Consider the following 9,842-nt stretch of genomic DNA (forward strand, 5'->3'; position numbering starts at 1 on the left):
AGACGCTGAAAAGAGCAGAGAGACGCTGAAAAGAGCAGAGAGACGCTAAAATGAGCAGAGAGAAGCTGAAATGAGCAGAGAGAAGCTGAAATGAGTAGCAAAAGGCTGTAAACAGCACAAAGAGTTTGAAGGGTGTTAAGAGAGCTCCATTTTCAATGAGAAAACCATGGCCGACAAAGACAAATATTGCAAAAAGTAAAATGTGCACAAACAACAAAACTCACAGCGTGAAAGTCCTGAATAAGCTGAAGGTTTTGATGTATGAATTGTTTAAATAGAACAAAAACTGCTGAAGGAGTTACACGCTGAACAAAGTATGGAAGAAAAACGGCTCAGTGGTGAGAACGATTTAAAAACATTCTCACAATAAATAATCAGGCCCTCTTTAAAACAGAAACCCTAAACTTTAACGGTGCCAATTTTAAAATCTAGAGCCAGTTGAGGTTTTGGATCGATCACCTGATCTTGGCGTTTTTGCCTCTTAAGGCCTAATGACCGCTCCTTCATCACTTTAAAAAGAAAACAGGAGCTGCCTCCTCTTTGCCGACTTCACTTCCACATTCCTGCATGTTTGTGGCCTTCCAGCTCCGTCCTGCACGAGCTGCAGAGAGTTCCTTGTAGGAACACCAGAAGACGAGGAACATTTCATAGCTCAAACTACAAACGTAAGCAGACGCTAAAACGAGCTGGTGTCAGCTTTAACGTACCGCCAAGAACTCGTTGAAGCTGATCAAGTTGTCCTTGTTGCGATCCAGTTTCTGGAGCGTCTCTCGGACCATGTAGCCAGGCAGGGGGTGTCCAGCTTCTTTGAGGAGCTCGCCAAGCTCAAAATCATTAATAAACCCGTTATGGTCCAGATCTGAAGCAACAGAAACAGAGGCAGGATCGATGACGTGATTGTGTAATAATCATTTGTAATAAAAAGTATCAGGAACTGTTTGAGCCTACATTAGGAGGAAAATACATTTTTTCCCCAACAATTCCGTTAAACAGCGATCACAATAATCTGCGTCACTCACCGATTTTCTGAAAGATCTCCCTCATCTCTTCCTCCTCCTCCCGTGTTATTTTTCCAGACATTTTTTCTGTGATTGACCAGACGTGGTCAGCCAGAAAAAAGGTGACTGTGGAAAGAGGAAAAACATCATCAGAGTCTTTAAAAGAACCGGGAGGAACGAGCCGAGACGAGCTCATCCAGACGTCTGCGGCCTCGCGTATCTGCACGCCCCCTGAGAAACATCAAACCCCTCCTCCATCAGGTCTCCCACACCAAATATTCACTCCTCTTCAAGAATGCCCGTTTTGCTTCATCAAAGCAGTTTCCCGTTGCCTCCACTGTGAAGAAACAAGCCCTTACTGTAATAAAACTGCACAGGAGCTGTGACCAGAACCACCTTTGGGTTATTTACATGCTTTTCATAAATTTGCTTACAGCACAGGACATCCAGCAAAACTTCAGACTCTCATTATTAAATTTTTTATTTATGTTGGCACCACTATAAAAAAAAAGAAGAAAGAAACTGCTGCAAACTTTTGTATGACACTTAAAAAAAATACACACAAAATAAATAAATAAATAAAAGACAGGAAGGAGACTTGTATTCAGGCCAGAGAGTGGGTCGTTCAGCCGGACAAAAACCTCTGTGTTCACAGTCTCCGCTGAGGCAAAGTACCGTAACCGTCAGGAAATCTCAGGAGAAAAAGGAATTTCGCCCTGCGCCTCCTTCCCGTTCTGGAGTGGCGGAGGAATGCTCGAGACCTGGGCAGACCAGGCGTCTCACAAAGAAGTGAGCAGGGCGTGCTGCCTCGCTCTCAGGGGGTTGAACCGGTACGGTGGCATTCCTCTTCAGCACGAGCGCCGGGTGAACAAAACGAGGTTTGTGCCGCGACAAACTGGGGATCAAAGACTTTTCCAGAGTGAACATGTCTCTCCAAGCCTGACTCAAAAGGGAAAACGTTGACTCTCGCACGCAATTTGTGAGAAATCCTGGAATTAAAGTTGCTTGGCTTTCATAACACTAAATGTTTGAACCACAAAAAGGAGCATGGGCTCTAAAAATAATTTATTCCGAGGCAAACGCTACGATAATAGGAGCAAAAGTTGCTGAAAAAGATGATTCAACAGCAGCCATGTGGTCTCCGAGGCGTGACTCAGTTCCTATTCATCTTTCCAACAGACGAAACAAAGGGATGAATTAAACACGGAGTGCAGACCGATCCAGAGCAACAAAAGATTAGCAACTTTAATCAGCCACAACATAACTTTAAAGGCCTCGTAATGAATCAGAGAAAACAGATTGTCCTTACGAAGTTAAATCAGGACATTACAAAGTCCTGACTAAACTGTCAGGAAAACAGCGAAGCAAGCGAGGCTATATTTAGCTTTCCTCCCAAAAGGATGTGAAATGTGGCTGCTGAAGGAGGCGCAGCTGCAACAAGGGCTGACAAACATTACCTCACCCGCCAGCCCCTCCGCCGTGCCCTCAACAGAGGCCGGGCGGACTCACAAGAGGGGGGTTAAATACACGGAGCGAGGGCACAGATGGCGGCAGACAAATGTTAGCCGTATCGCTGGTGGCACAGAAGAATAGAGGGGTTTGTAATCTTGGCCACAAACTGTCGCAGTAAGTCCTGGAAAAATGCGCTCGGAGTGTCAGGCTCCAAAGACAGTTGGTCCCTTTGACAACTGGACGGGGGGTGGGGGTGTTGTTGGAGGACAAACGAGAAGAAACGTTCAGCTTCAGCAAACTAAAAGGACCGGTCAATACCTCTGAATTCAAACACACCAGTGAAACATCTGTACTTGGCTGCAGAATGTGGGAATAATACTGCAGAGCTAAATTATACAAAAACGCATAATTACTGAGAATGAGCTGCCAAATATGTAGCTGGATATTTTTAAATGAAATCAAGGAGGGAAAGAAAACAAATCCGCTTGTTTTTAATCGTTTGATGTCACGTTATATGCAGCTGCTGCCAATAAGATGCGAGATAATTCAGATACTTTGAAGGGGGTTCTATGAAACAGGGCGAACATTTAGTATCTTACCTGCTGTACATGGGTCTCAGAATGATCTCGGTTTGAAAAACAAAGAACTACATCTGATAAGACTGAAGAGCTAGCTCGAACAACTAAGACTAAAGATGATTGCTCACATCTTACTGTTTTAAAGATGGAAGCCTATGGTTGTTTGAAAACTCAAACTGCAGCAGCAGCTAGCTGTAGCGATTCCAGTGCAGCGTGGCGTTCAACTGGAAGGAGTATTATATTTCTGCTGGAATAAGTGTGGCACAAAACTGATTAATACAAATTTGAGGGTTTTTAAGATTAAAGCTGTTCAAAAACACCACCATCTGCTTTGTGAGTAATTTAACTCAGATTACGCACGATTAGTCAATCAGAGAGCAAGAGGGTTCACATTAACAGACTAGGTCCACTTAAAACTACTCTTCATTATTTCACTGCGTTTCAGGCAAATGCTATTTTATAAACCTTTGGTTTACTGTCATGTTGTCAACAAAGGCTATATCATGACAAGGTGTAATAAAAACTAGCTGATTTAAAATATCAAACCCATTAAATCAATATTTGATAGAAATGCAACAACTGCCGTACAGCGTATGTGAAGAAACCTTTATCAAAACCTTTGTCAGTAAACATTTCCTTGTGTTACTCAAAGCAGAACAGAAAGGTCAAATTAGTTTAACTTTAAATAACTTTATAAATCTTTACACAACTAGCAATTTTAGGTTACTCGTTACTTCGTGGTTCGACTTTTGTGAACTCGCTCTTTTGTGGTTTTTCAAAGTAAGATTGTACATGAGAAAAAAGTACACAACACAATTGTCAACTTTAATATTACGTAATTGGGACAGTACGGGATACAGTAAAAAGTTAACTAAAAAATACTTCTACAGACAGGTGCCGCCATTTTGTAGTTTTCCCTCGATAAGCCTATACTGTATCGCCACTCAAAAGGACTACATTTCCCAGAAGCCCCCACAGTGCTTCCAACCATTGCTTTCTGCTGAAATAGAGGGAAAGTTTTGATCTTTTCTGAAAAAGTTTGGTCCTTATTCATACAGTGACTTCGGCGCCCAGTGGATGCAGAGAGCCACATGGGACCAACCAGGAACCAGACCAGAACTGGACCTCCAGACTCATTGGTGAATCTGAGTGCCGACCGCAGGTCCAAGAGGTCTTCTGAGCAGGGAGGCGCCACACGGAGGACCAGCATTCTCTCCGGAACACACTGGGACTACCCCATCCAGATTTGGACTTTATCAGAACCACCGTGTGGTCCCGTGCTGGCCATCCGAAGGTCCGGCTACCTCCAAAAGCGTTTTGGTGCTCAAGGGCTGCAGAGAGCTGACCAGAACCAGCAGGGTAGATCTGCCAAACCAGAACCGAGTCGGACCAGAACCGAGCTGCTGGTCTGCAGAGCCGGTGAGTAAAATGTTGCAGTACTGTACAGTACATATACACGTGTTGTTAAAACGACGTAGGTTTAAGAGTTTATAAAGCCTTAAAATATATAAATACTAACATAAATATAACGTTCCTACTTCGTGGATTTTCACTTATTGGGGGGGGGGGGGTCCAAAACGTAACCCCCGTGATAAATGAGATTGCTGTACATGGTTATTCCTGCAGATGAGGAAATTATTCACACTTTACGGCGGCAACAACAACAACAACAACAACAACAACAACAACAACATTTTATAAATATGCCTGACGTGAAAGGTTTAAAACAGTGTTGGCATTGGAGCCGTTTTTAAATGGCAGCGATCCACTTTCGTCTTCGTGTCAGAAACCGTTTGTCCAAACTGGAAAGTATTAATTGTTCATTACTTCTCTGAACCACTGCTTCAAAACCGTTGAACTATTCCTGCTTGCATCATTTAACTCCACATATTTTCCTCGGACCCAGCTTTAACGGTCAACACATACAAAAAAAGTAAAAACCCAAAACACTAAACACCCTGGTGAAGCAGTTCAGTAGCCTTTGATAGGTTTGATGGAGCCAATTAAAAAGCACAGGGCTGCCCCCAGATGGCTGCGCTCAGTGGGAGGACCGGCACGCCCCGCCTGGCCAGCGTTTCATCCACAGCTACATGGGAAACGTGAGGCACACAAATAGAGCGGGCAGCCTTCCCATGTGTGGTCACGTTCAAATGCACACACCCTACAACACAGTCTGCAAGAACAGTCACAATCAGCGGCAGATGTGAAGCAAACACTGAGTCAAGAGCCACTCATCAGCTCCTCGGGCTCTCCTCCTCCTCCTCACCCGTCAGGCAGACTGACAGGTGAGGAGGAGGAGACCTACAAAGATGTGCGAGTCGACTTTATGCAACTTGGAATTGACGTACAGCTGGAAACACAGCCTGGACTCCTTTCAGGGGTAAAACTGGATTGTCATATTAAACCATTCCTCAGCAGGTTTGTCGAACCGCAGGTAGCCGTTTTCACTTCCTGTAACGCACAACTGTCACCAAACAAAAGTGTGTAGCAGTGAAAATAAAAATTAAAAACTGTTCGGGCAAAGTTGTCCAAACAAGAATCCACACAAACAGAGAATGTCATTAAACAGGTTAGAAAAAGGTGTTGCTGAACGGTAGGCCGCAGGTTAGGAGCCACACCTACATTTGTAATTACTTAACAAAAACACATCGTCATTTTACGGACTGCACGGCTCCGCCTGCTCAAACCAAAACTAAATTAAAGTCCTGGGGCTCAGGAAAGGCTTTCAAATGTTCAAGAAAAACCTCCATACTCAATTTACAGCTTTAATTCACAAACCACTGGGTGAATTTTAATTTAACCTCCAGGAAGTAATGGCTGTACTGTATACAAGAACATTAAGAGTCAGCCCAATTCAAGATGGCCACCATGGCCAAGCAACCTTGGAAAACACAAAAAATGGCTATAACTCAGTCAGTTTTATAGACATTCAGCTATAATTAGGTGTGGTAGTTAAGCCTGTCGCGATAAACAATAAATCAATTAATCGCATGATAAATGAAAATTAACCTCATTTTCATTTATCGGCTTTCTCGTTTCTTCGTGTCTCTTTCTACTGAAGACACTGGATGACAAACTCAACTCCGGTGTTCTTCACTGACCCCCACCCCCACCCCCACCCCCCTTTTCTCTTTTCCCTTTAAAATCTGTTTTAACGATCCAAAAATCACGTTTTTGGATCGTTAAAAGCAGCTAAGCTGAGAAGCTAAGCTAACAGGCCGAACTCGGGGGGGGGGGGGGGGGGATCTCATCGAAGCTTCAAAATTCACAGTTAAAACTAGGAATGCGCGATATAAACGGTACACAGTAGAAACGATAGAAATTTAGCCTACGATAGAGATCTGTCTTCTACCGGCTAACCGCAGTGATGCTGTGTCTGATGTAAAATCAGAGCTGTCAGTTTAATCGTTACTTTTTTTAGTTGAAAACTATGCGCAAGTGGCGTTAAAGTCTTTTTTTCGAGAGCTAAGTAGCGAAGCTACAAGCTAACTAAGGCCGGCTTGCCATAGTGTTACCGTATTCTGACGCATACGCAAAACGCTGTGTTCCGTCGAAAGTTTGTTTTTTTCCATCAAAAGTTAAAGTAAGCGTTGGTCAGCTTTAGAGAAACCTGCTCTCTGATCCGTGAAAAGAACGCTGTGTTGTGTGATTTTACTGCGAGACCCTCTGGTCAAAGCCACAGTCATTTTGTGTCAGCTCTCCATTAAAGCAGAAGGAGTCGCCCACTAGAGGTTTGGAGGGTGAAGTGTTTCAGTGTAAAATGCTGCTCTGTTGCTGTTCATTTATTAAGTAAGACTGGAAACTGTAAGAGTTAACAACATATTATTTTGTTTAAAACATATGGCTTAAACTACATTTTATATATTTTGAACTGTTTTGCACTACAAGAAAGAAGCCTAATACTTGGTTTGTTTATTATTTAAAAACTCTCTGGACCTAGTAGTGGAATTTTTTAAAATTCAAAATATATGATGGCAAAAGGACATCCTATGCTTTTTTTTAGCAAGTTTTATAACAAAAACATATTGTGATATATATTGTTATCGCCACCCTTCACAATACATATCGTGATATGAATTTTATGCCATATCGCACATTCCTAGTTAAAACCTGTGCCTTCGTGTAAAAAGTTGTTTTTCCTCTGAAAAAAGAAGCTGAGAACTTGTTTACTGATTCTTTTATTAAAAGCTTTGTGTGAAAAATGCTATGCTAAAGAGCTTAAACCACACCGAGCGTCCACCATTTTGAGAACCGAAAAAAGGAAGGAGACAGCCCATGTCACGTTAAGGGGCCTCACTCCCAGTTTTCTTAAAAGAGACACGCTGCTCACTCCCTCACTATCCATCCTTTGGTTCAAACAGTTTTATACTGCCATCCGGTGGTCAAAAAAGGTATTACACGCAAAATAAACTAACCAACATTTCTTCTTATATTTGACAATAATTACTAATTGTCAATTTTCAAACAATATTATTTCATTGCAATAATTTTGAGACAATCGCGCAGCAAAATTTGTTATCATGACAGGCCTAGTGGTCGTAGGCGAGAGTCATCTCCTCACTCACTGAGCACTAGCAGATCGTGCAAGATGTGTTTTAAGAACAACAAATTATCTCACGAACCACTGGATGAACTTTAATGAAACTTTCAGGAATCACAAGACGCACGTCTGCAAGTCATCAACTTCTGGACTCAACACAATTCAAGATGGCCGATCACGCCATCGACTTGGGTTCCTTTTAGAAATGCTAGGCTCTTAATTGAAAAGAGAGCAATTATTCACATAATTCAGTTACTCAAGAGCACCTATAACATGTCTGCAACATGTATATCTTTTCTAAATTCAACGTTCCAGAAAAGTGTTGCCAAAAAGTAACTTGATTCATTTGACTGAAGGCTCCAGTTGGAGCTCCTGACAGATCAGAAAGTAGAGCGACCTGTTCGTTCCCACAGGTGTGAACGGTAGAAAACAAACTGTACCTCCTCCTCCTTCCTGACCCTCTGGTTTGTTTTTACAGCGATAACAGATGCGTAATGTCTGTGTACAACGCAGGCAGTGGGTGCTCATCTCATTCCACTGCAAACAGAGATCTTATTAAACTATTGTGAAGCATAGCACGCATACCACACACACACTCACTCACTGCCGGTCCAACCACACCTGCTGGGTTAATGTCAGGCGCCACTACGACGAGGAGCCCTCTCAATGAAAAGTGAAGAGAAATCACCTTCAGCTGCTCTCTTTTGGACAGTTTAAGAGAAATGGGCATCAGTATCACCCACTCAAGTGTCTGCACTGATTGTAATCGCAACACTCTCCTTGTGTAAAGTCAAAACATTTTACAAGTTGCCATGTGGGTTTTCTGGGCAGCCTTGTTGTTCAACCTTGTTCCAGTCATGATCCACAATCAGGATCCCAGATGTTGAAAATGCTGCAGATGCACTCCAGGAAAAAAAATTATCTGGTAAATCACTCAGAGCAGTAAACAAGTTTACACAGACCACTGTTGAGCAAAAACAAAATTACCCAAGTGAGCATGACTAAGGTGCTTTTTCTGGTCTTCAGACAAAAAAACAAAACAAAAAAAATTCTTATGTATACCACACAAATCATACTTTAGGAAAACAATCTATGTCACACAGAGGAGAACTCATTCAGCCTAAAGTAATTTAATTAATAGCAACAAATGCCATAAGATGGCAAAATAGTAACTTTAAAAAAGTCATAGCAGGCATCACCTTTAAAACTAATAAAACATTTTTAAAATTAAAACTTAAAACTCCTTAAGTTTATGGGTGACCCGCCTAATATTTTCTTAAATAATACATTTACTCACATTTTTACCTGTTAAAAAAAGAAAAAAAAAACTACTTTGTGTACCGTTTTCAACGCATGCGCATTATTTTCGCCCAGACGCTAATTATTTTTATTTTGTCATCTTTGTTTAATTTCTTGCGTTACAGTTAAATGAGTCGAAATAATTTTAGCATTTTATGGCTAAGCTGGCGTGATAAGGATGAATAAGCTAAAGAAGGTGTGGCTAATGCTAGGCGGTTAGCAACAGACATGTAAGTTTATGTAGGCAGGAAACTATCCTCTTGGACCTCCATCCTTTGAAGGGAGGGTGGCGGCTGCCTCACAATAAAGGACGAATGAAGACAATATACACCGTTTATTTTAACACTAAGGGGCTAAAGTTTAGCTGTAAGAAGTTGTTCGTCTGTAAAGTTGCCAGGAAATTGATACTCACTGTCGGTGCGCCCGAATCTCTAGACGGCGTCCAGTTCAGTGTCCTGCCTCCTCCACGTACAGACAAAAGTAGACGCCAGGAATGTTGGCTCCGCCCTGTCGGTGACGTCACCTAAATGCTCCAATAGTATAGAGCGCCGTTTGTGCCAAAATTTTACGTTTAAAAATAAAAACAATACAAATAAAATAAAATATTGTTCCTCAAAACGTTTTTTTTTTTTTGCGAATGCATGTGATTGCTGAGCACATGTTTCATTCACATACATTCACACATACTGGGCACTAGTACTGAGTATTAAAAGTGATAATTTAGTCATCTTTAAATTGATTTTCTAGCTAGCAGTTATCAAAATTTACCATATATACGGTGATATCAGCCATATAGCAAAGAATATGAAGAAAGCAGCAAAGGTTTTCTTCAAGGCTGGTTTAGTGACTAATCAAACAAGGGCCTGATTAATTTTATGATTTCTCAGACATTAAAAAAAAAAACCTCTCTCAGAAATGGCATGCTTGTGTAAGAGAACTCTACATTAGCTGATATTAAACATTTTTTTGCATGAC

The 9,842-nt window shown here is 41.7% G+C and overlaps 1 protein-coding gene across 1 annotated transcript in view; it reads right to left on the reverse strand.

Annotated features, from left to right (window-relative positions):
- The window catches only part of pls3 (plastin 3 (T isoform)), a 23,017-nt gene extending 13,661 nt beyond the window's left edge, over positions 1–9,356 (reverse strand). The window contains exons 1-3 of the mRNA XM_037687510.1: positions 9,280–9,356; positions 1,020–1,124; positions 708–859 (exon numbers count right to left, since the gene is read on the reverse strand). Coding sequence (XP_037543438.1) covers positions 708–859; positions 1,020–1,080 — 213 coding nt within the window. The 5' untranslated portion in view covers positions 1,081–1,124; positions 9,280–9,356. The remainder of the gene's footprint in view (positions 1–707; positions 860–1,019; positions 1,125–9,279) is intronic.
- Between the last annotated feature and the right edge of the window lie 486 nt (positions 9,357–9,842).

The sequence above is a fragment of the Nematolebias whitei genome, chromosome 14 (genome assembly GCF_014905685.2).
Source record: "Nematolebias whitei isolate Nwh7 chromosome 14, NemWhi1, whole genome shotgun sequence".
NCBI classification, from domain to species: Eukaryota; Metazoa; Chordata; class Actinopteri; order Cyprinodontiformes; family Rivulidae; genus Nematolebias; species Nematolebias whitei.